At 40.0% G+C, this 24,135-nt stretch overlaps 1 protein-coding gene and 1 long non-coding RNA gene across 8 annotated transcripts in view; one reads left to right on the top strand and one right to left on the bottom strand.

Moving 5' to 3' along the window:
- Positions 1-19,819, bottom strand: part of LOC108516404 (uncharacterized) — a 77,818-nt gene extending 57,999 nt beyond the window's left edge. For 6 of the 7 annotated variants that reach the window (XR_001881819.1, XR_001881818.1, XR_001881816.1 and 3 more), the window contains exons 1-5: positions 19,728-19,819; positions 18,940-19,138; positions 18,029-18,174; positions 4,046-4,204; positions 1,499-1,631 (exon numbers count right to left, since the gene is read on the bottom strand). This is a non-coding gene — a long non-coding RNA (uncharacterized LOC108516404). Of the gene's footprint in view, positions 1-1,498; positions 1,632-4,045; positions 4,205-18,028; positions 18,175-18,939; positions 19,139-19,267; positions 19,341-19,727 lie in introns of those variants that run through there. The other variant, XR_001881817.1, reaches the window with a different exon arrangement.
- The window catches only part of NOL10 (nucleolar protein 10), a 117,696-nt gene that overhangs the window by 80,444 nt on the left and 13,117 nt on the right, over positions 1-24,135 (top strand). The window contains 7 exon segments of the mRNA XM_017853853.1: positions 1,578-1,704; positions 5,760-5,839; positions 6,043-6,141; positions 7,949-8,038; positions 19,283-19,401; positions 19,403-19,454; positions 19,743-19,990. Coding sequence (XP_017709342.1) covers positions 1,578-1,704; positions 5,760-5,839; positions 6,043-6,141; positions 7,949-8,038; positions 19,283-19,401; positions 19,403-19,454; positions 19,743-19,990 — 815 coding nt within the window.

Raw genomic sequence — 24,135 nt, 5'->3', positions numbered from 1 at the left:
AAAAATTGTAGATTGCGCTAATATGAAATTTCTGTGGAAGACTCTTTATGCTCGAGTTTTTTCATGTTTATGAGTACCATAGCTGTGTTGGGGTGAAGAGAATCACTCTTTCTAATCAGGCAAAATATTATAACTAAATTATTATGGCCATATCTAACATTTACTTTTCTTTTTATTTGAAGAGAGTGTTAACAGGGGCTGTTTTTCTTTGTTATAACTCTCTTCCTTCTACCTTTCCTTCTTGAGAAAGTTTAAGCTAGATTTAATAATTTCCATTATGATTTCTGGGTGTTTTTCCGGTATGCTTGTTACTGAAATAAACAGGTTAAGTCGTCACTGGAAGTTCCATTTTGCCGGAGCCCAGTGTTCTCTCATCGGAATACCTCTGGCTTAAGGGAGGATTTCACTAGCATATCTTCTCTGTTGACTGAGCAGATTTCCTTTGGCATACATTCACCTCAGCGGGTGTGGCATTTTGTTGGGAAAGATTTGTATCAATAGCAAAAATGTACAAAGCGATCAGAGTATTTTATGAAAGTAGTTGGATTATGTTTTTTCATAGTTGAATTATAAACTTAATGATTCATATTTTATTAGTTAGTTATAATTCTGTTCAGCCTTTTGTTCCTCAGCCTTTCGTTGGGATAACTCGTGGAGCCTGGTCACCTATTTAGTTTTGAAGAATTCTTTATACAGAAATTTTAAAATTAACTAATTATTTTAAATGGCAAATAACAATTATGTGTATTAGTTGTGTACAGCATGATGTTTTGAAACGTGTATGTTGTGGAATGGCTAAATTGAGCTAATTAACATTTGCATCACTTCACATAGTACTTACCATTTTTTGTAATGAGAATATTTAAAATTTACTCTCAGCGATTTTCAAGAATACGATGTATTGCCATTAACTATAGTCTAGAATTTTAGTTTTTTAGTTTTTAATGAGTTAAATGAATTAAATGAAGTGGACCATGCAGAATGGAATGTAATTGTCAAGTAATTAGTTGAAAAAGCTTAAAAGAAAGTAATTTTGGGCCGAGTGTGGTGGCTGAGGCTGGCAGATTGCTTGAACTCAGGAGTTCAAGACCAACCTGGGCAACATGGCAAAACCCTACCTCTACAAAATAATAATAATACTAATAAATATTGTTTTTAAAAAAGGTAATTTTTCTTTTAGACTTTTGTTTGGCAAACTTAAAAAATCTAGTGTACCAAATAATGCTTTTGTAGAATTCTAGTAGTATTTTGAAGGAAGGAGGTGATACATGAATGGATGGATTAAGTATCTGAATTATTTATCTATATTTTGATAGTGCTAGTATAAGAACATTCATTAATACTTTTGTGCCCTAGACTAAGTGAGATTGTTTTCTCTTACAAGCCTAAAAATTTACTGATTTGTTTATTCTCTTCTGTTATATACTTGTTCATTATCCATATTGCATTTATTTGTCAATACTTCTGATAGAAAAAAGGATTTAGAAATCATACTTACAAAATTTGGTGATGAGTGGCTGAGACTTGGATGGCGTGGGGAGCTGTGCCTTTGCTGACACTCTCATAAATACCGACAGGTTTTAGGTCCTGCTCCTCGGTGGTGTTCCTTCTTAGACAACTTGACCGAAGAACTAGAAGAGAATCCAGAAAGCACCGTTTATGATGATTATAAATTTGTCACCAAGAAAGACCTTGAAAATTTAGGTAAAAAAAAAAAAAAAAAAAAGTGATAAAATATTATGTGATTATTTTATTTCTACTTTTTTTTTTGAGTTTTGAACATGAGAATTGGCTGAGCCATGTTTACCTCATCTCCCAAATCTTCCCTTTCTGCCAAATCAGATATTAAACATATTATAAATTGTCAGATTTGTAACCTTTCTCCTTAGAGAAAAGTTCAAGTAAATTTAACATACTGAAGCCTTTTTGTATTTTAAATGAGAATTTATTTTAGCGAATAATTTCTTTTAGCATACTAGCTATATGGAGAAAACAAATTGTCACGAAAGCAGTGATTTTTTTTTCCCCAGTGTTATCTGAAGTATAATAAGGTTTTGAAAATATCTCAAAGACGGCAAGTAATGATTCCTGCCTCCCTTTTAGGTTTGATTATAGAACACCCAATCCAAAATTTAGAAGTGATACATTGAAACTTCAGATCTAGAAGAACCTTAATAGTTACTTTATGTTTAAAGGTCATAAGCCAAGAAATGTCTTGAAAGAACAGCAAATACTTATGAGATAGGGCTTACTATGTGCAGGCAGTGTTTTTTTTCTTTTTCTTTTTTTTTTTTTTGAGACAGTCTTGCTCTGTCACCCAGGCTGGAGTGCAGTGGCCCAATCTTGTCTCACTGCAACCTCCACCTCCCAGGCTAAGTGATTCTCCTGCCTCAACCTCCTGAATAGTGGGGATTACAGATGTGTGCCACCATGCAGCATGGTAAGACAGGGTTTCACCGTGTTGGCCAGGCTGGTCTTGAACTCCTGGCCTCAGGTGATCCATCCACCTCAGCCTCCCAAAGTATTGGGATTACAGGTGTGAGCCACCACGCCCAGTCTGTGCAGGCAGTATTCTAAGCGTTCTACACATAACTCATTTAATTTTCACATCCCTATGGATTGGGTACCATTATGATTCCATTAGATAAAGAAACTGAGCCCAAAAAAAAAAGGATAAATGTATGTCACCAGAAGTTTCAGTGGTAGTAAACTTGAGAGTTGAGCTTTAAATCCAGAGTCTATGCCCTTCCCCCAACCATCCCAGCCTCTGCAGGACATGTTGGGCCTGCTTGCCTAGCACTCCTCGAGGTTAGAGTAGATGGTGCTCATCTTGTTCTGCTGCTGCCAGCAGGCTACAGCAGAAGTTACTGAGAGTGGGAAAACTTAGAGGATCCATTCTGTACAAGGCAAGGCAACTTAATTGTCTTTGGAACAAATAGATGTGCAATAACAGTTGAGTATTAAAACAGAATCATGTTACCATTAGATTAATTAAACTTCCTTTTTAACCCATATATCATAGCACAGTTAATCCAGGCAGAATTACTTTCTGTCAGTTACTACCAAAAAAGAGCTGAGTTTAGCCTTTTAAAAAATAACTTGAGTGAAATAGGACCTTCTTAGTGCAGTGCCTTCTTAAGTGTCTCCAGAGTAATTTTTATAATATGCTATGTCACACTCACCTACTTTCCTAAATTGAATGAAAAAAGGTCATTGTTCTTTTGTAGATTTTTTTAAAACTACTATATTTAGTACATTTTGGGTTATTTTCAGTCTTTTACTGGATTTATTTTGGGTGAAGACAGCAGTTATATAAGTTTAGGTATATTTTGTTAAAATTTAATTGTACTGCTAATTTTGAAACTATAGAAATAGATATTCAACAAAATGACAGTCATACTAGAAAGCATTTTATGTATATTACTAATATCTTTTGATGCCAAATGAGCCTTTATCTTTTCCCCATAATATATAAAACCTTCTAAATAGGTATCTTAAGAGTAGAAGTAAGTAATGAACTTCCCTTACTTCCTAAGATTGTTTTTAGTGCAGCATTAGTATACTGAAGATTTGCAAGTTCTGACTGTTCCGGATATGGCCTATAGCAGATCTTATAGCTTGGTATTTCCCACAGTGCATTCCTTGGAATATTACTTCTGTAAAAAGGACTGGGTAGATAGCATAGTGGCTGATATCATGGACACCGCAGGTAGACTGACATGGGTTTATATCCCACCTCTCTCACTTAATAGCTGCACAACTTGGCCAGTTGACTTAGCCTCTTTAAGCCTTGGTTTCCTTATCTGTAAAATGGGAATAATATTGGTCCCTACCCATGGGGTTGCTTGGAGAATGAATCAGAAAATGCTTGGAAAATATTCAGCACCCTGTTATTTTAGAGATTTTTGGCAAATAAATTTGGGAAATACTAGATTAAGCACAGTTAAATCAATTTCTTTGTCTCACTTCTTAGAGCCTTTAATACCATTTTATATTGTAAATCTCCAAACAGGGGAGGAAAGTATGAAACATTTCCCAAACTTACTTGACCATGGAGCCCTGTTTTCTCAGAAGATCTCTTGGGACTAGTGATCCATGGAGTTAACTATAGGAAATGCTGCTGCATCCGATTCTTGGGTTAGGATTGTTACACTGTGGAAAGCGCTTCACTCAGTTTTTATTTATGGCCTGACTTGGAATAATTCTGTGAGATTAATAAAGGAAACAAAAAATTACTTTAATCACTGGTATATGTATTTTATAATGTAGTGGTTAATCAGACCCTTATCCTGAGGAAGGTTTAGAGAATACACATATGCAGTTGTATACATTCACATTTCATTAAGGCTCAGCCCTCTTAAGACTCCACTGTGAAAGTTCAAACCCCATAGTTTTTTTTATTTTTTTATTTTTTTCCATAGTTTTATTAACCTAATGAATTCTATGATAGTATTTTCCTAATCAAGTTTTAGAATTACTTTATGAGAGTATCCTAAATTTAATTTTGCTTTTCATATTGTTCTACAACATATACTATTTTGCCCTACCTTATGATTTTGCTTAGTGCTTTTCAGGGCTAGAAGGATGGATATTTCTAAAATTTGGAAATTAGAGTAATGTTTTCCTTAGAAAGATAGTCACTTATACCAGAGGTCCCCACCCTCTGGGCCATGGAGCCGTACCAGTCGGTGGCCTATGAGGAACCGGGCCATACAGCAGGAGGCGAGTGGCAAGTGAGCATGACCGCCTGAGCTCTGCCTCCTGCCAGCCATGGCATTTGATTCTCATAGGAGCGTGAACCCTAGTGTGAACTGCACATGCGAGGGATCTAGGTTGTGTGCTCCTTGTGAGAATCTAATGCCTGATGATCTGAGGTGGAACAGTTTCATCCTGAAACCATCCCTCCCCGCATCCGTGGAAAAATTGTCTTCCACAAAACCAGTCCCTGGTACCAAAAAGGTTAGGGACCACTGACATATACCATAAATGTTCTGCATCTGAGTACATCACATGTGGCCTTATTTTGAAGATAGTCTCAACCTTTTTCTGTGTCAATATTTGCAATTAATAAATAATTTCTATGACATAGTCGGAGCATTCTTATGTGACCACCAGCACCACAAGTTCTAAGTGTAATCTATTACAACTGGGAAACTCTGAAAGGTATCGTTTGAGGCAGGGTTCTCAAATCCTGACTGGCAGTGGACTTTTCATTAGTCCCTGATGAGGAATGCATATGTGATGTATTAATATGCATGTATGTGTATTTCTATATGGTGGTAGGAATTTGTCAGCTGTTCTTTCTTGGAAGATGGTTCTTTCTACTTTGTTTTTGTGAGTGTCCTTTGTTTTTGCAAATGGTGGGAGATAACAGTGTTTCTCCTCTCTCCCTTCTCATTTCAGTTTGGCAACCTACTCTTGATCCACAGTATTATTTTCTAAATTGAACTGGTTTGTGGAAATAAAAAATCTGAGGACCACTCAGAGGGTATAAGGGAACGAACCCTCTTTGTCATGGTTCATAAGGACTTTCTCATCTTTTTGTGTGTAGTATTATAACATTTAAAATAAATAAGGATGATATTGCTGAAGTCGATTAAATGTTCTCTATAGATATCAAAGAAGATTAGTAATTCTAATCCTCAAATTTTTACTCTGAAGTGAAATCTTATTATAATCAAATTGTGGTCCAAGAAAAACTGTTGAATTTTAATGAAGATTGCATAAGGACCTGCTGTCTTCTGTTTGACCTTACCCAGGGCTCACCCACCTCATTGGATCACCTTTCCTTCGGGCATATATGCATGGGTTTTTCATGGATATAAGACTCTATCACAAGGTAAACAGAAAACTACAGTTATTGTGTTTCAGGTAACTAATGAGCAATCTATAGCCATTTCCTCACTACTTGCACTTTCATAAAACATACATGGGATTTATAGGGGATCTGCCTGTTCTTTGGTGTAACTGTCATGGTGTATATGAAAATGATATTACTAAATACCATGCTTTTATTTTAAAAACTTTTTTCATTTTGAAAAGGTGAAACTGATGGTAAATCCATTTGCTTATGAAGAATATAGGAAAGATAAAATACGACAGAAAATAGAAGAAACGCGTGCACAGAGAGTCCAGTTAAAGGTAAATGTTATACTTACCATTGAATTTATCAGCGAAGAGTACTTAATTTTCATTTTGTGTATTATTCCAAAGAAATCTGCCATTCTTTTCTTGGTTTTCCATCTTTAATCTGCGTCTTTTGTAGTTTGTTTGTCATCAGTGTGTCATGTTTGTCATGAGGGTATAAAAACTCTTTACAATTTTAGCATTATGACCTCTGTGGTAATTGTACTGTGGGAAATAATGCTAGGATGATTGATATTGTCACCTCCACTAAAAACCTGATAGCATTTTAGATGTGTTTTCCATTTTGGAGTATCGGGGCTTTGCTAATCCCCATTCCTTACTGACCTTTGGCCGTATCTTAGGCTTTCTATTTGGATCATGGGAAATGGTCGACAGTCATAAACTGTGCTCGCTGTCTGAGTACATAGAATTTAATGTAAAGAATGATTAACTTGGTATTCAAGAACTGAAAAAGCAGAACTGCTAAAGGATGGAGGAGAGCAGTGAACTACAGGAAGCAGCCACCAACTCAGGGCTGGGGAGCAGCCTGGGGAATAGGAAGGGGAGGCCCTGTGGAGCTGGACCCAGGCTTCTGAGGAGGGGCCGCAGGCAGGTTCCAGGGCCCTTGAGGCATAGCGAGGATGTTCCCGGGAGCGTTGGAAACTGCAAACTGGAATCCACCACTGCTGTGGAACCATCTGTTGTTTCTAGGACAAAGAGTTGCTGTTGTGTGGTGCCAGCGCAGACAGGGAAGGGCAGGTCCTGCTCCCTCACCTGCCTTGCAGTCTGTCTGCAGGCGCCTCTGTTGGTTCATTTCAACCACCAAATGATACCAGTGTTTATAACTGAACATTGGTATGCGTACATACTCTGTCACTATAAAAGACTAGTGAGTGTTTTCTGCATTTACCCTCAGTACTTTTTTCTTTTTCCAGACTGTTAAAAGATTTCTGGTGTTTTTTGAGACAGGATCTTGCTTTGTTGCCCACGGTGGAGTACAGTGGCACAATCAGAGCTCACTGCAGCCTCCACCTGAGCTCAAGTGATCTTCCTACCTCAGCCTCCCAAGTAGCTAGGGACTACAGGCGCACACTACCATCTCAACTAATTTTTTGTAGATTTAGTAGAGACAAGATTTTGCCGTGTTGCCCAGGCTGGTCTTGAACTTCAGGACCAAAGCGAGCCTCCCATCTCGGCTTCCCAAAGTGCTGGGATTACAGGCATGAGCCACTGCACTGCCTCTCAGTGTGCTGGGAAGAGGTTCTCAGTGCCCTGGGAAGAGACATGAGGGCAAGTTCCCCAGCAGTGAGCTGGGGTTGCCATTTTTGTGCCATGTGGCCCACCCGGTATCATCACCTGTCTACATTTCCTACTATGAGGATAATGAAATTTTAAAAATAAGAATTAGTTTGCTGGGCGCTATGGCTCACACCTGTGATCCCAGCACTTTGGGAGGCCAGGGCGGGCGGATCACGAGGTCAGGAGATCAAGACCATCCTGGCTAACACGGTGAACCCCGTCTCTACTAAAATACAAAAAATTAGCCGAGCATGGTGGCAGGTGCCTGTAGTCCCAGCTACTCAGGAGGCTGAGGCAGGAGAATAGCGTGAACCCGGGAGGCAGAGGTTGTGGTGAGCCAAGATCGCGCCACCGCGCTCTAGCCTGGGCGACAGAGTGAGACTCTGTCTCAAAAAAATAAATAAAATAAGAATTAGTTATCTCCTATTTATGAGATTATACTTACAGAACTGTTAACCTTTAAGCTAATGTGTAAATATGTTAGCTTTTATAATAAAATAATCAGCTTTTATTTTCTTTCTAGAAATTGCCAAAAGTTAACAAAGAGCTGGCACTTAAATTGATTGAGGAAGAGGAGGAGAAGCAGAAATCTACATGGAAAAAGAAAGTTAAGGTAAGATGAAAAAGTATCGGAAAATCGTTTATGCATTTTGTTGATAGTAACTTACATCTTTTTTATTGTCTCTTTTACTTTAAAATGCATGTAGGACTTTTTCTTTCCTGCTTATAAGATTAGTATATGCTTAAGATGGGAAGTCTGGAAAACAGAAAAGAATATCAAGAAGAAAGCTATCCTTACAATTCTTATACCAGAGAAAGGCACCGTTAATATTTTAGTGAATTTTCTTCCTGTCTTATTTGTCTCAAAATTAGAAACTACAATAGCAAGAGTCTTGTATGTGTAAAATGTTTATCCTGATTCTTTAAAATAACTCAGGTCATTTCCCATGTTGTTAAAAATTATTTGTAGATATTTTTAATGGCTACATATTCTGTTCTATGGAGTGATTATGATTTACTCAATCCTTCTATTGTTAAACATTTAGGTTATTATTTTTCTTTGTTTATAACTCCAGAAGTAACTGATTTTTATTGAGACTTGGTGTTCTAGGGCATATATGCAGGCTGAAGTGTAACTTCTACCTGCTTTCCTTTACAAATGTGAAAATAGACAAAGATCAGTCATAAAATAAATAAAAATTCGCACTTGGTTTAGTTGGTATTTTTCTAGGTTTCAGATAGTTGAAGAGTACCTGGGTCCTTGCCAATCCTGTTTTCTCTGCTTAGATGAGGCAGGCAGATAGCCAAGCTTGATTATGTGCTGGGATGAGTTGGAAAGAACTGATCTCTGCGACAGCCTGCAGAACCTAACTCTGAGTAAGGAGCTGACCTAGTAGCTTTGGGCCAGCTGTGTGGTGCCCTCGGGAGGTTTCTTTTGTTGGCTTATTCTTTCTGTGTCCTCTGGTTTTTAACCAGGTACGTGCATCTAAGATGAGTGAGCTCCTTTTGTCTTCATTTCTGTTCATGCTCTTCAATACCCAGGGACTGCAACTAAAGGATCTTGTTCCTAGCTCTTTGCACACCGGTTATGTAATCTTGGGTGATTGCTCATCTTCACTGGGTCACAGTTTTTTCATCTGTAACATGCAAGGACCGGAGATGGGCCTTCTTAGAGCTGTGATTTCCGAATGAATTCAGACTCAAGACTCCCCCTTGCTGTCTTCTGCTTACTTAGCCTCTCCCTGCATCCCCTCATCCTCGTTTATTACATTCTAAATTTCTGGAAGCCTCTCAAGTAAATAGAGGACTTTTAGGTTTCCATTTTCATGACATGAATAATATGCCAATGTTGAAATAATTCCTCAAACTTACTAATATTTGAATTTATGTCTGTGTGCTGTGGCTCTGCACCTTCCTGAGTTACACCAATGTGTATAAATGAATATGTATGTCTTTAAGTGTTTAAAATGCAAGTCCTTCCTGCTGTGTTGACTCTCTCCTCAGAGTATTCACACTGATCTTCTTGTTAGCCAAGCCTAAGCATGATTAGGGAGGTAACTTTTCAGCTTTGTAATATCATTTCACAGTAAAAGCTAAATGGAAGTGATCTTTGGGTGTACATGCCCTAAGGCTTCAGTAGGTGGAGAGTGGAGCTAATTTAGGCTATAAATGTTTGCATTCCTATCTGTGTTTTATGCCAGAGTCCTTATTATCTGATAGAGGTGAGAATACTTAAGTTACAATTTAATGTTGCTACTTTGTGCAGCATGGTATACCAGAGCCTTTTTATAAGGCCCTGTGATTGTCAAGATGCAGAAGTGCCCTTCCCTTCCCCCCATTTCTTTGGTAGACCTTTGTTGAGGTTGAGGGCGGCCAGAGAGGATTTAGAATACACCGTAGTGCAGGATGGTAGAAATGACCTCACAGGTTGAACACATGCAGAACAGTCTTCATGGTCAGTAGGGAAAATTAGCATTGTTCCATGCCTTTAAACATTTTTGACAAAACATTAAAAACTCTCTTACTGTCCATTATAAATTGGAAAACTAGGATCTTTTTAGTATATTATAATTTAAAACATTAGGAATAAAGCGTAATTTTTTTTTCTTTGTTTTCTTTCTTTTGTCAGTAGTACTTGGAACAGTGCTTTTTTCTCCTCCTAAATTTTTGATACGGAGCCAGCATTTTTCTTTGCCTCAGCAAATTGTCATACTCATTTTCTAAGTTTAGATAAGCTTCCGATGTTTTATCCTTTGCTCTTTTGACATTATGAAATGTCTCTGAGAGTTCCTTTAATGTGAAGTTTTTTGCCAGCGTCACTTCCACTGGGACATTTTTCTTCTTCATGTCACAACTGTTTTCCTCATTTGTTTAGAGAAGTTTACCATTGCACACTCCCCTCACTACAGACTTAAGAGTGCCAGCCAGCGACAGCAGCCACATTCCCTATATTCCCACGGCCAGCTCTTTCTTCTCTAACTCTCTTTACATTTGATTCACATTTTTGTTGTTGCAGTTTTATCTTGTTGATTAGTTCTCTTTAAATTGTACTTTTTTGTAAAGAGTTTGTCTTTGGTATCTAAAGAAGCAACACAACAGTTACACGTGTCCTGTCTGCATGAACCGAACAGGAAATTCATTGCGCATCACACTGCCAATGCAGTGACCAATCACTGACAGGCTTTGAGAAAAGTGACCCATTATTTACGTAGGGATTTGTGGACTAAAGAACTCGCAGCGGAGTTATACTTTATGCACATACTCAGTTGATGAACAGGGATAACTGAAATTTGAACCGTCTTGTTGGGGCACCTGGTATTCTTTAACTACATTCCTTGGCTACTCCTTCCTGTTGGCACTGTGCCAATCAAGGACTTGCCTTTCGTTATCTCCAGTCACATCTACGTTCCGTTGATGTTCGCTTATTTTGTTGCTACATATTCTCTGATTAACTATCAGGATGACATTTGATTATTTTAGAACCTATTTGTGGGTCACCCTGTAAAGAATTACCAAGCTGTGTACCATTTTACTTCCAGTGAAAACGAGGAAGAACGTTAGAAATTCTTGTCTTCTTCCATCAAACAGCAGTTTCTCTTCAGCTCTTCATAGCTGGAAATGCGATCTTTGTAGCCATATCACATGATAACAGAATTCTTCCAAAGAGTAGTATTTGTAAAATGTGCCCGTAATCTGCTTTTTGGTGACTTCCTAGCCCAAATCAGACCTATTATCAGAGCTCAGTTTCATTCCAGAAATATTTATATATGGTCTTTTGAAAATCTGAGGCTGTGCTTAGAAAAAGTTTGTATAATTTGTTGTTGAACAGTTTCATCTTAGGTAAAGTGAAGATCGTAGAAATCACTCATGAATTAAGGAAAGAATCCTTCATTATAATTTAAAAGAATACTTGAAAGAATTGCTAAGTCCCATCAGCAGATCGCTAGTCTGGCCTTTGAACTCAGCTCCTCAAAAGCTTGAGAGCTTTACTAGCTATGATACCTCCTGATTTGAAAGTTGGTGTCTTGCAATACCAATTTGAAAGGTATGTTTTGCCTTGTCTGCAGCTGAAATTTATGGGAGGGAGACAGTGAAATGTGTTCCCAAATATTGCTGCCACTGATAACACAAAAATCTAATAAGATGTTTACTGTATGGTTGATATTGAACCTCAAATGGGAAGTGGCCCACCACATAATGTTAATCAGTGTTACATGGACATTATCCAAACTCAGAAATTTTGGTTGTATTAATTCTAGTTAACAATTAAGGACCAGTGCAGTAGCTCATGCCTGTATTCCCAATACTTGGGAGGCGGGAAGATTGCTTGAGCCCAGGGGTTTGAGTCTGCAGTGAGTCATGATCACACCACTGTACTGCAGCCTGGGCTACAGGGCAAGACAGCATCTCTTTTAAAAAAAAAAAAAAAAAAAAAAGAATGTATTTATTCTTTCAACAAATAGGTGTTGAATTCCCAGTAGGCACAAACAGCTTTGAGAGGCATGGGCATCTGTGATCTGTTTGATTTGTGAGGGTATGAGTTTTGATTAGAGCTATTTTTCCTACAGGTATCATTTTTTGTATGTTAGCCTTTTTTGTCACTTTCTTACTGTGGCCTTAAAGTCTCTGATGAATGTACTTGCATTCTGCAACAGCTCAGGCAGGACTGTGCATGAGATCTCTAGGCCAGGGGTCTCCAACCCCAGGCCATGGTACTGGTCTGGGGCCTGTTAGGAATCAATCCGCACACCAGGAGGTGAGCCTTGAGCTTCATCTGTATTTACAGCCACTCCCCATCGCTCACATTACTGCCCGAGTCCCACCTCCTGTCAGATCAGCAGCTGCATTAGATTCTCATAGGAGCATGAACCCTGTTGTGAACTGCACATGGGAGGGATCTAGGTTGCGTGCTCCTTAGGAGAATCTAATGCCTGATGATCTGTCAGTCTCTCCCATTAGTCCCCAATGGGACTTTCTAATTGCAGGAAAACAAGTGCAGGGCTCCCACTGATTCTGTATTATGGCGAGTTGTATAATTATTTCATTATTATTACAGTGTAATAATAATAGAAATAAAGTGCACAATAAATGTAATGCGCTTGAATCATCCCAAAACTCCCTCGCCCTCCACCCCCGTTCCCCCTGCCACCATCTGTGGAAAACTTGTCTTTTGCGAAACTAGTCCCTGGTGCCAAAAATGTTGAGGACCACTGTTCTAGGCCATGTGTATTCTGTGGCTAGAAACCCATGGAAGAGATATTTTAGCAGTTTCAGGAATTACTAAATACCACTAAGAACTTATATTAAAGTAATAGGGAATGCAATTAGGTAAGATACTTTGGGTTGGATCAGATCAGTTTTAACATCCAAAATATTATTTTTAAAGCTTTTTTAGTATCAATTTTTTTTTTAATTACAGTTATACATACATAGTTTTAAAAACTAAACATTTCAGGCTGAACACAATGCCTAACACAAACATTACAGGCTCATACCTGTAATCCCAGCACTTTGGGAGGCCAAGGCAGGCAGATCACTTGAGGCCAGGAGTTTGAGACCACTCTGGCCAACATGGTGAAACCCCATTTCTACTAAAAATAGAAAAACTAGCTGGGCATGGTGGTACGCACCTGTAATCCCAGCTCCTTGGGAGGCTGAGGCAGGAGGAGGATTGCTTGAACCTGGGAGGCAGAGGTTGCAGTGAGCCAAGATCACGCCATTGCACTCCAGCCTGGGCAACAGAGCAAGACTCCATCTCAAAAATAAAATAAAATAAAATTTCTGGGCCAGGCCGGTGGCTCAAGCCTGTAATCCCAGCACTTTGGGAGGCCGAGGCAGGCGGATCATGAGGTCAGGAGATTGAGACCATCCTGGCTAGCACCATGAAACCCCATCTCTACTAAAAGATACAAAAAACTAGCCGGGCATGGTGGCGGGCACCTGTAGTCCCAGCTACTCAGGAGGCTGAGGCAGGAGAATGGCGTGAACCCGGGGGGCAGAGCTTGCAGTGAACTGAGATCGCGCCACTGCACTCCAGCCTGGGGCACAGAGCAAGACTCCGTCTCAAAAAAATAAAATAAAATAAAATTTCTGTAATCCCATCACTTTGGGAGGCCAAGGCAGGGAAGATCACTTGAACCCAGGAGTTCAAGACCAGCCTGGGCAACGTGGCGAAACTGCATCTCTACAAAAAATTAGCTGGGTGTGGTGTTGCATGCCTGTGGTCCCAGCTACTCAGGAGGCTGAAGTGGGACGATCTCCCTGCAAGGCTGCAGTTAGCCGTGGTCGTGCCACTGCGCTCCAGCCCAGTAACAGAGTGAGACTCTGTCAAAAACAAAAACAAAAAAAACCTAAACATTTCTCCAAGGTTTGTTAGGAATGTAGGCCATCCCATTGTCCCCCCCCTTTTCCTCCCTCCCCCTTCCTCCATTTTCACCTCTTCTCAGACAACCACTTTTGCCTTTTTAGCTGATTATTTTGGTATGAATCTGTCTCTCTGTCTCTCTCTGTTTCCCTCCCTCCCTCCTTCCCTCCCTCCCTCTTAACATTTTAGTGTTAGGCATTATCTTTTGATAACTTTCCTTTCCAAGGAAGCTATATTGTGATTTTGATTAAGTTGGTATTCAGCATTACATTGTTGTAACTTTTGTTTTTTTTGAGACAGGGCCTATTACCCAGGCTGGAGTACAGTGGCAAAATCATAGCTTACTGCAGCCTCAGTCTCTTGGGCTTAAGTGATCCTCCCACCTCAGCCTCTCAGGTAGCTGGGATTACTGGTGCACACCACACCCAGCTAATATATATGTATGTATATATTTTAGTAGAGATGAGGTCTCACTGTGTTGCCTGAACTGGTCTCCAACTCCTGAGCTCAAGAGATCCTCCCACCTCAGCCTCCCAAAGTGCTGGGATTACAGGTACGAGCTACCATGCCTGGCCTTTGTAGGTGCTATTTCCAGCCGAGTCAGTAGTAATCTGTGACTGCATTTCTTGTTCAATCTTTGTGTCCTTTGAAGTTAATAATTGTCTCTCTTGCTTGTTTTCTATGTAGTTATCACTAATCAACCCCCAATTTATGCCAGTTCTGTAAGTCTTATTTTGAGGTATTTAGATAGGTTAGACTTATACTTATTTACCTTCCTGAAGAAGTTGCTTCTAGAACTTTCTACCCCATTCCATTCTGGCCTGGTCACCTTCTAATCCTGGGACCTCCCTTTACTATTATCCTGTGGATTCAGTTCACCTCAACCCATGTTGGACAGAGAATTACAAGAACCTTCAGTTTCCTGAAGAAATATAGTTTCCAGCCTAGACAAGCAGTCAGTCCATGTGAGGGTATGGTAAATATTTTCAGACATGCAAGTTCTCAACAACAGCCAATTCCCCTTAAATGCTGTGTTTCCTTGGGAAGTTGCTAGAGGAGTTGCTTCTCTAAAATAACAGAAAGAGGAAGCGTCCTGGGAAACCTCACACAAAACGAGTGTACTGTGCTGCAAGCCCATCTCAGTCTAGAAGTTGAGTATTCAGTGCTGGGGAATTTTCTTGAAAGAAAATTTCTATTAGTTTTTCCTGCCATGATCCGTAGTTATTTTTTGGCAGTGAGGAATAAGAGTTTAAAAAGTGAGTGAAAACTCTAGGTGGGGACAGGGTCCCTCAGTCACTGTGTGGTGACTTGGCCACACTGTCTGTTTGGGGAAGGACGCTGCACATGTCATTGCCTCTTAAGTCTTTCTCTTGGCTGGTCAGGTCCTTCTGCTTGGGGGTAAAGGCCTGGCTACCAGCATTCCTAGAACTGACCACCATAGGTCACAAGAGGTTGGAGGGTTTCAGAGGTCACCTCACCCCCACGTGCCAGCCTTGCCCTCCCCTCTTTGTGGCCAGCACACCTCTCTTGCTCTTGCAGTGCCAACCCCAGCCAGACAACTCCTCAGTGGGAAAGGGCCAGGACCAGGCTTTCCAGAGCTGGGGTGTGATTTTAAATAGGCTTTCTTTCTGGCTCTCAAATTTTTATTACCCCTATTTCCTTTCCTTCTTTTAAGGGTTTATGTCCTTTTTAAAAAAAACTCCTTCTCTGTTGTTCTAGTGAGGTTTTAGGAGAGATTAGAAGATACTAGTGTGCAAGCTACCATCTTTACTCAGAAGTCTGTACCAGCCTAACTTCATAGGTATCATAGCGTTGAATGAACTAATTTGATTGGCCGGGGCGCGGTGGCTCACGCCTGTAATCCCAGCGCTTTGGGAGGCCTAGGTGGGCAAATCACCAGGTCAGGAGTTTGAGACCAGCCTGACGACATGGTGAAGCACCGTTTCCACTAAAAATACAAAAATTAGCCAGCTGTGGTGGCACGTGCCTATAATCCCAGCTACTTAGGAGGCTGAGGCAGGAGAATCGCTTAAACCCGAGACAGAGGTTGCAGTGAGCCAAGATCACACCACTGCACTCCAGTCGGGGTGACAGAGCAAGACCCCATCTCAAAAGAAAAAAAAAAAAAGAACTAATTTGTTTCAAATGGCAGTCATTCTTCATATATGTTACTATGTAGCATCCCACTCAGGTAGACAGATACCATTCTTCCAGGTAGGACTGTGGTATGGACAGTACTTTAATGTTTTCTGTATTTTAATGGTAAAGTTGAGCATGTGTAGACAGGTGTTTATAGGATGAATCACTAGCCAGACACTTGTAAGCTCCTATAGAACATTAATAGCTATACCTTATCCTACTTTTTTCCTTAAGACAGCTGTGAAAACAGACAGACTAGGAAAAAACCCTGAAGGAAATATTTTTACAGATGGGTCAGAAGAGGTTTTATTTTATAGTTGTTCATCCTAAGCATACTTGTCTTTAGGCAAAGCAATTGATTTGTTTTAAATTAAGAAAAAAAGCTTAATACCAGCAACATATGTAGTCTTTGTAACATTTTATCTATTTATTAAATATGACTATTACTTTAATAAATATAGTAAGATGAAAAGAAAATATTTGCCCTTGGTGTTTTTTTAACCTGAAAATGTGTAATAGGCAGTTAGGTATTCATTTGAAAATATCTTTGACAATATCACCTGTCCGATACCTACAGATAACTCCAAAATTTACATCACAGCCCCCTTCTTTCTCCTGAGACATGGTGCCTAGTTCCCAGGCACCTAGTGGTGTCCGTCCGAATCCTGGTGCTCTTCTCCTTGTATCACAGGCATAGGCAGCCCTAAATGGAGCATGATTTCTTCCCCTTTACTCCACCCCTGCGTTTTTTCCTAATGCTCACCAGTGATGGATCCTAACTCAGTGTCGCCAGCTTTCTGGTTGCTTAAGCTACATGTTTGAGAGAGGTTTCTAACCGTTTTTAATTCTTAACCCTCCCATCTCCATAGCTGGATCTGTGAATTCTAATTTAGAACTGTATTTCACAATTATTCTTTCCTAAAAACTGTTCCCATTGCCCTAATTCAGACCATCTCTCTCGCCAGTTTCTTAAAATGGCTTCTTAGTCTTCTCATGATGCTAACTTCTTACTCGGCAGTCCGTCAGACATCATGCTGCTCCAGACTCTTGAAGCACAATTTTGGGTTGTTTGTTTGTTTGTGACAAGGTCTCTCTGTCACCCAGGCTGGAGTGCATGGCATGGTCTCAGCTCACCGCAGCCCTGACTTCCCAGGCTCACACGATCCTCCTACCTCGACCTTCCAAGTAGCTGGGACTACAGGCGTACACCACCACGCCTGACTAATTTTTTATATTTTGTGTAGACAGTGTCTTACCATGTTGCCCAAGCTGATCTCGAACTTCTGACCTCAAGCAGTCCTCCCACCTTGGCCTCCCAAAGTGCCGAGATTGCAGGTGTGAACCACCACCTGGCCAGAAGCACAGTTCTGTCATCTGAAGATTCTTGAAGCACACTTCTGTTGATCATCCATCTTTTCCTTCCTCCCTGCTTCCCTGTCTCCCTCCTTCTTCGTTTCTCTTCCTTTTCCTCTTCTGCCTCCCCCTCCTCCTCTTCACTAGTGGTTTCCTCTTATATCTTCAAAATAACAGTCATGGTATTTAAAATCCTTTACAGTATGGCCTGATCAAAAAATTGTTTTTGAAATTGCATCATTCTTATGTCACCAGACTATTCACCACTTCTGTCGGCTGGAAATGCTGTTTCTTCAGATTTCTACTTGTTGAAACCTCATCTTTCAAGCCCCCTTCCTGATGCCACACCCCCCAAGGCCCTTCCTGGGGTGTCTTTTGTTGGGATTCCTTTATCTGTCCTCTCCTGTGACACTTTCAGTGTTACCGTTACCGAGCAGCCCTCAGAAGGGGCCTAGTAGCAAATGTGTTTGTAGTGTTTTTTCTTCCTTACTAGATTAGGATCAGGAACCCAATCTTACCTTTCTTTTTCCCTTCATCCTAAATCTTTCTTGGAAATGATGTTTAATCAGGGAAGACTTGTTGCATTTAATATCTCAGAATTTTAGGTAAGGGTTTATCTGTTTATAGGTACATACAAATAATAAACAGACCAAGTTCCTTAATATCTTATGATTTATTAAACTTTTGTATAGGTCTGTCAGTATCACAAGTAATAGTCAGAACTCAACTGCCTGCAACCTTACTTACTCTCAGCAGTGGAGAAATAGTAAAGTAGTCTGTTCAGCAGCGTCGGAGTCCATCACAAACAGGTCAGCTTTTTCCAGCAGTGTTCTGGGCTGTTTAGTCTGATTGACAAACAATTCTAAGTAGGCTGTTTGATCTGGCTTCCAAGCCTATAGCAGAGAAGGAACGATAAGACAGTCCTAAATGTGTAAGATTCTCTGTCATCTACTTAAGTGAACAGGTAAGTTTACAGTACAGTTTTAGAAAACTTTCCATTGAAAATGGTACAAATAAAAAGGAATTTAGTGTCAGTCCCAAGCTATCTAAATGGGTCTCAGTAGCCAAAGTTTTTGTGTCTGAAGGATACACAATATCCTTTGATGACAATTAGTTGACCTGAGGGGAAATATTGATGAAACCACCCTGTAGGGGATGGAAACGTCCCTTCTGTTTCCCAGTAACAGCTGGAATTGGTAAACTTACATCACCAGCTTCCTCCATCCCACCATGTGAGTTACTGACTTTGTATACTTCCTCTCCCAGTTTTGGAATCTGAAGTTGAAAGAATTGCTTATTTTAAGTCAGCATAGTAACTAAGCTTTGTTTAAAAGCCCTGTTTTCAGGTACAGTGGCTTACACCTGTAATCCCAGTACTTGGGGAGGCCAAGGCATCAGAAATTGCTTGAGCCCGGGACTTCAAGACCAGCCTGGGCAACGTAGTGAGACCCATCTCTACACAAAATAAAAAATTAGCCAGGTGCAGTGGTGCACCTGTGGTCCTAGCTACTTGGGAGGCTGACTGAGGTGGCAGGATCACTTGAGCCCAGGAGGTTGGGGCTGCAGTGAGCCGTGATTGTGCCACTGCACTCCAGCCTGGGTGACAGAGTGAGACCCTGTCTCTAAAAAATAATAAAAGCCATGTTTTAAAAACTTACGTATTTTCTTGAAAGGTATTTTTTGCATTAAAATGTTAATTGAAGAAATTCTTTCTAATGCATTAAGCATAAAGTTAGCCAGAAGGCTCATTCTTAGCTCATTGTGTGTAATGGCCAACTGGTGTAGATCATCTGCAAAGTAGATTAGTAGAGGTTCTTTTGGTGGTGGCAGCTGAAACCTGGGGGCACATTGGAAGTCCTGGAAGAAATTTCATAATGAGTTAATAATGTATGCCTCGTGCCGCTTATTAATTTATAATAGAATCAGTGTTTTAAAACCATGTTTCTGGTCAAATTTTAATCAGATATTAACTTAAATTTTACGTACTTTTCCTCCTTATAGAGTCTTCCTAGTATTCTCACTGATGATCGATTTAAAGTTATGTTTGAGAACCCTGACTTCCAAGTAGATGAAGAGAGTGAAGAATTTAGGCTTCTGAATCCACTTGTTTCAAAATTAGTGAAAAAAGGAAAAGAAGCTAAGACGCTTAGAGCAACAAGAACTGCGTGAAAAAGTAATGTACTCCTTATCATTTAGAATTTGCTACTGTTTCTTTAATATAATGTTTTCTTTGTAAGTTAGAAGAGTCTTCGATTATACTTGAGATGTAATTAATTCCATATTAAGTGATTGACAGTGGGCTTAGGAGTATTATCTTATTTAATTAAAGGCATTTCTCCTGATACATGCAGTGGAGTAGCTGTTAGGCACTCATTAATGGGCCAGTTGCTGCTTCAGAGAAAACAAGGGGTCTGTGTTTGACTGGGGGAAAGGAGTTGCTGCTTACTGTTTTTATTCTCAGGAAGAGGAGGAAGAGCCGGAAGGAAAACCGAGTGATGCAGAAAGTTCGGAGAGTTCAGATGATGAAAAAGCCTGGGTTGAAGAGGTCAGGAAGCAACGCAGACTCCTCCAGCAGGAGGAAAAAGTGAAGCGACAGGAACGACTCAAGGAGGACCAGCAGACAGTCCTAAAGCCCCAGTTTTATGAGATCAAAGCAGGAGAAGAATTTAGAAGCTTCAAAGATTCTGCCACAAAGCAGAAACTGATGAAGTGAGTAGCGCTGCCTGAGCGCACAGTTGACGTGTAGCCAAGCCCTTGCTTTTCCTCTCTGGCACATCGCCTTAAAGATGACATTTCTGTCTTTGGATGATGGAGGTGCAGAGGGTGGAGGGGACGAGGGAAGCGAGAGGTAAGGCCGTGTGGGAGGTGATGTGAGGGAAGCACACAGGAGGCCTGAGGGGAGTGTTGCTGTTGAAGTACATTGGTCTCTAGGGGATTTACTTACTTGTCACAACTTTTTGAGGTGTATAGTTTACATGCAGTAAAATACAGGGTAGAGATAGCCTTATGAGTGTCAGTGGAACACTTTTAAGCTGCAGAAGCCACACACTTTCCTTGTCCTTGTTTCTTCCCCATGAGGTTCCCTGACCTACAAATACTTATTCTGTGCCCTACAGATCAGTGGTTTGAAGCCTTTTGGACAGTGGTTGCTAGGAGATGACAACTTTTCTGCTTCTTCACAAAGTTATTTTAAAAAATTAGAACCTCGGTTATGTTTATCCCATCTCACTTTACCTGGTTATTGAAAAAGTTACTTGGAAAATTTGCCAGAAGTTTTAAGTCTTTTTCAGGAAAATTGAGAGATGAAAAAGAGTGGTATTCTAGAATAGGCAAATATGTAGAAAGAGGCAGAAAGTAGAATGGTGGTTGTCGAGTGTTTCATGGGTACAGAGTTTCAGGTTGGATTATGAAAATGTGCTGGAAATAGTTGGTAGTGGTGGTTGTACAACAGTGTGAATGTACTTAATGCTGCTGAACTGTCTACTTAAAAATGAATAAAATGGTAAGTTTTATGTTATATTTACCCCCACTCCAAAAAAATTAACCTTCCCCAGAAAAGGTAGTTTTATTTGAATAATTTTCAGTTGTCAGGAGTCTGCATGCGGAACAAGCTAGGTGTCAAGCCCAGGTTGTATATAAACTCTAAATTATGCAATTCTCTGCTTTGAGAATTCCTAGGCAAAGTATTGATGCACAGGATTGGAATATGATAGACAGTCACAGGAGATGTCTTAAAAGAATAACTGGAATGTTTAGGGAGCCAAGGGAGCAGTCTTGAGGTGGAGTAGAAGGATTGGGCAGAATAGACGAGGTATTAGCTTGGGGTCAGTACATTTCTGTACCTTGCACTTCTCCAGCTCCCAGCTCTCCATGCAGGAGAAGGTGTTTTTTCCGAAGTGGGAGGGGGAAAAGCGTGGGGAGGACATCAGTGAACTGGTGGAATTGTTTCTGGGGTTGAGATGTATTTTATTCATCTTTATTTCACCATCTTCTAGCAAGTATCTGCAGCACCAGATGTAATGAATCCTTCAATTTAGAATTCAGAAGCACCTCAAAATTCTGGTTCTGATGAACTAACAAAAGATATGTCCATGAATAAAGAAGCTAGTAGAGTTGACCCTTGAACAACTTGAGGGCTAGGAGTGCCAATGCCCTGGAAAGTAAAAAAAAAAAATGTGCATTTAGGCTGGGCACGGTGGCTCACGCCTGTAATGCTAGCACTTTGGGAGGCCTAGGTGGGCGGATCATGAGTCAGGAGATTGAGACCATCCTGGCCAACATGGTGAAATGCTGTCTCTACTGAAAATACAAAAGTTAGCTGGTGTGGTGGTGCATGCCTGTAGTCCCAGCTACTCAGGAGGCTGAGGCAGGATAATTATTTGAACCCGGGAGGCGGAAGTTGCAGTGAGCCGAGATCACACCACTGCACTCCAGTCTGGCAACAGTGCTAGACTCCATCTCAAAAAAAAAAGAAGATATATATATATACACACACACACACACACACACACACACACATATACACATATATATATATATATGCATTTAACTTTTTGTGTTACTTATTTATTTTCACTAGAAAGTCTAGACCTAACACATACAACTTTTGATTTCTCGAAAACTTTTTTTTTTTTTAAAACCTTCCTGGTGACTTAGATCTTAGAATATCCCCGGAAACGTTACTAATAGCCTACTGGTGACCAGAATTTTTAACAGTCAGGGGTCAATTGCCACGTATTTTGTGTGTTCCACGTATCGTATACTGTACTCATACAATAAGATAAGTTGGAGGAAAGAAAATGTTATTAAGAAAATCATAAGGAAAGGAAAATATATTTACTATTCATTAGGTGGGAGGGGATCATTGTGGGTCTTCATCCTTGTTGTCTTCATGTGGAATAGTCTGAGGAGGAAGAAGAGGGATTGGTCTTCCTGTCTCAGGGGCAAAGACAGAACAGGAGGAAGTGGAAGGGAGGCAGGGGAGGCAAGTAATGGTGTTAACTTTTATTGGAAAAACTGTGTAAGTGGAGCAGTACAGTTCAAACCCATGTCATTCGAGGGTCAACTCTAGTGTTCTTGATAGCTTTTGAAGATGTTTTCTTTACTGACCAACCTCACTTTTTAAAATAACTTTCTTGAGATATAATTTATGTAACATACAATTAATCTACTAAAAGCGTGCAGTTCACTGGTTTTTAGTATATTCACAGAGTTCTGGAACCATCACCATAATTTTAGAACATTACCATCACCCCAAAAGGAAACCCCATGCCTCATGGGCAGTCACCCCACATCACCCCATATCCCATCCTGAGGCAGCCAGTAGTTTACTTTTCTGTCTCTATCGATTTGCCTATTCTGACATCTCATGTAAAAGGAACTGTACGATGTGTGGCCTTTTGTGACTGGCCTCTTTCTCTTAGCACAGTATCTTTAATGTTCATCCGTGTTGTAGCATCTATTGGTATAGTCGGCCCTCTGTATCCGAGGGTTCCTCATCCATAGATTCAACCAATATGGGTTGAAAATATTCAGAAAAAATTTGTAACTGTACTGAACATGTACAGACTTTTTTCTTGACTTTATTCCCTAAACAATAGTATAAAAACTATGCATGTAGCATTTACATTGTATTAGGTATTATAACTAATCTAGAGATAATTTAACATATAGGAGAAGATGTGCACAGGTTATATGGAAATAACCACACCATTTTATATGACTTGAACATCCATGGATTTTAGTATCCAAGGGAGGTCCTGGAACCAATTCCCCAGCGGATACCAAGGGACAACTCCACTCCATTTGTTTTTATTACCAAGTAATATTCCGGTGTATGTGTAGACCAGTTTCTGGATTCCTTCGTCAGTTGATGGACACGTGGGTAGTTTCCACTTTTTGGCTGTTAAGAATAATGCTGCTATGAACATTGGTTTATACAGTTTTACATGTGTTTTGCATGTTTTCATCTATGTGTAAGAATTGGAAGAAATTGCTGGTCATATAGTAACTCTTACGTTTAGCCTTTTCAGAAACCGGCAAACTTGTCCACAGGCTGTACCATTTTACATTCTCCAGCAGTGTGTGCAGCCTCACTTTTTATACAGCTGTTATGTGTAGGTGTTTTATTGGGAGTCCTGCTTGGTTTGTGCTGTTCTGGTTCTGTGGATTAAATTTATTTGTTGAGTATATGCTGTTTTTGTCTTGCTCTATTTACTGCTTTATCTCTGGTTCTTGATTAAGTACTTAGAATAGAGTGGGCACTTGAGAAATACTTGCTGAAAGTTGAATCTTCTTTGCCGTGACAACACATCAGGCAACGCAGAAGTTACTCTTTCAAAATCTGCTGAGAAAGGACTCATTTTCCCCATAGCCATTGACCAGGAAAATCTGGGGGCAGTTGTTTTGAGTGTGACCACGGCAACAGGAGGCTGTGATTTGGGGGTAGGCGGTCTGACTAATCTCTCTAACATTCTTCCTTTTGCCTGGGGGCTGTAGTAGGAAATGGAAGTATAAAACAAAGGGAATAAAAATTTATATCTAAGAATAAACCATAGCGATGTGAATAAACTGTAGTTAAACATTCTAAGTTAAATATCACCAAGTTAAACATTCTTACTAAGTTAAATATCACCAAGTTAAACATTCTTACTAAGGTTAATATCACTAAGTTCAAAATCCTTTTTGAGAACTATATAAGTGATAATATTTACATGAGTATTTAGTGAAGCATTAAACCATGATCCTTCAGAGAACTAAAGTGACTCTGTATGTTTATTCTGCAAGTTACCGCAAGCCAGTCAACAAGAGACAACATCAGATTGAATGTGTTCTATTTAAATGTTGACTTGGAC

Source organism: Rhinopithecus bieti, unplaced genomic scaffold (assembly GCF_001698545.2).
Source record: "Rhinopithecus bieti isolate Rb0 unplaced genomic scaffold, ASM169854v2 scaffold_1530, whole genome shotgun sequence".
Lineage (NCBI taxonomy): Eukaryota > Metazoa > Chordata > Mammalia > Primates > Cercopithecidae > Rhinopithecus > Rhinopithecus bieti.
The sequence above is the reverse complement of the archived record's forward strand: the minus strand, read 5'-3'. Positions and strand labels throughout refer to the sequence as shown.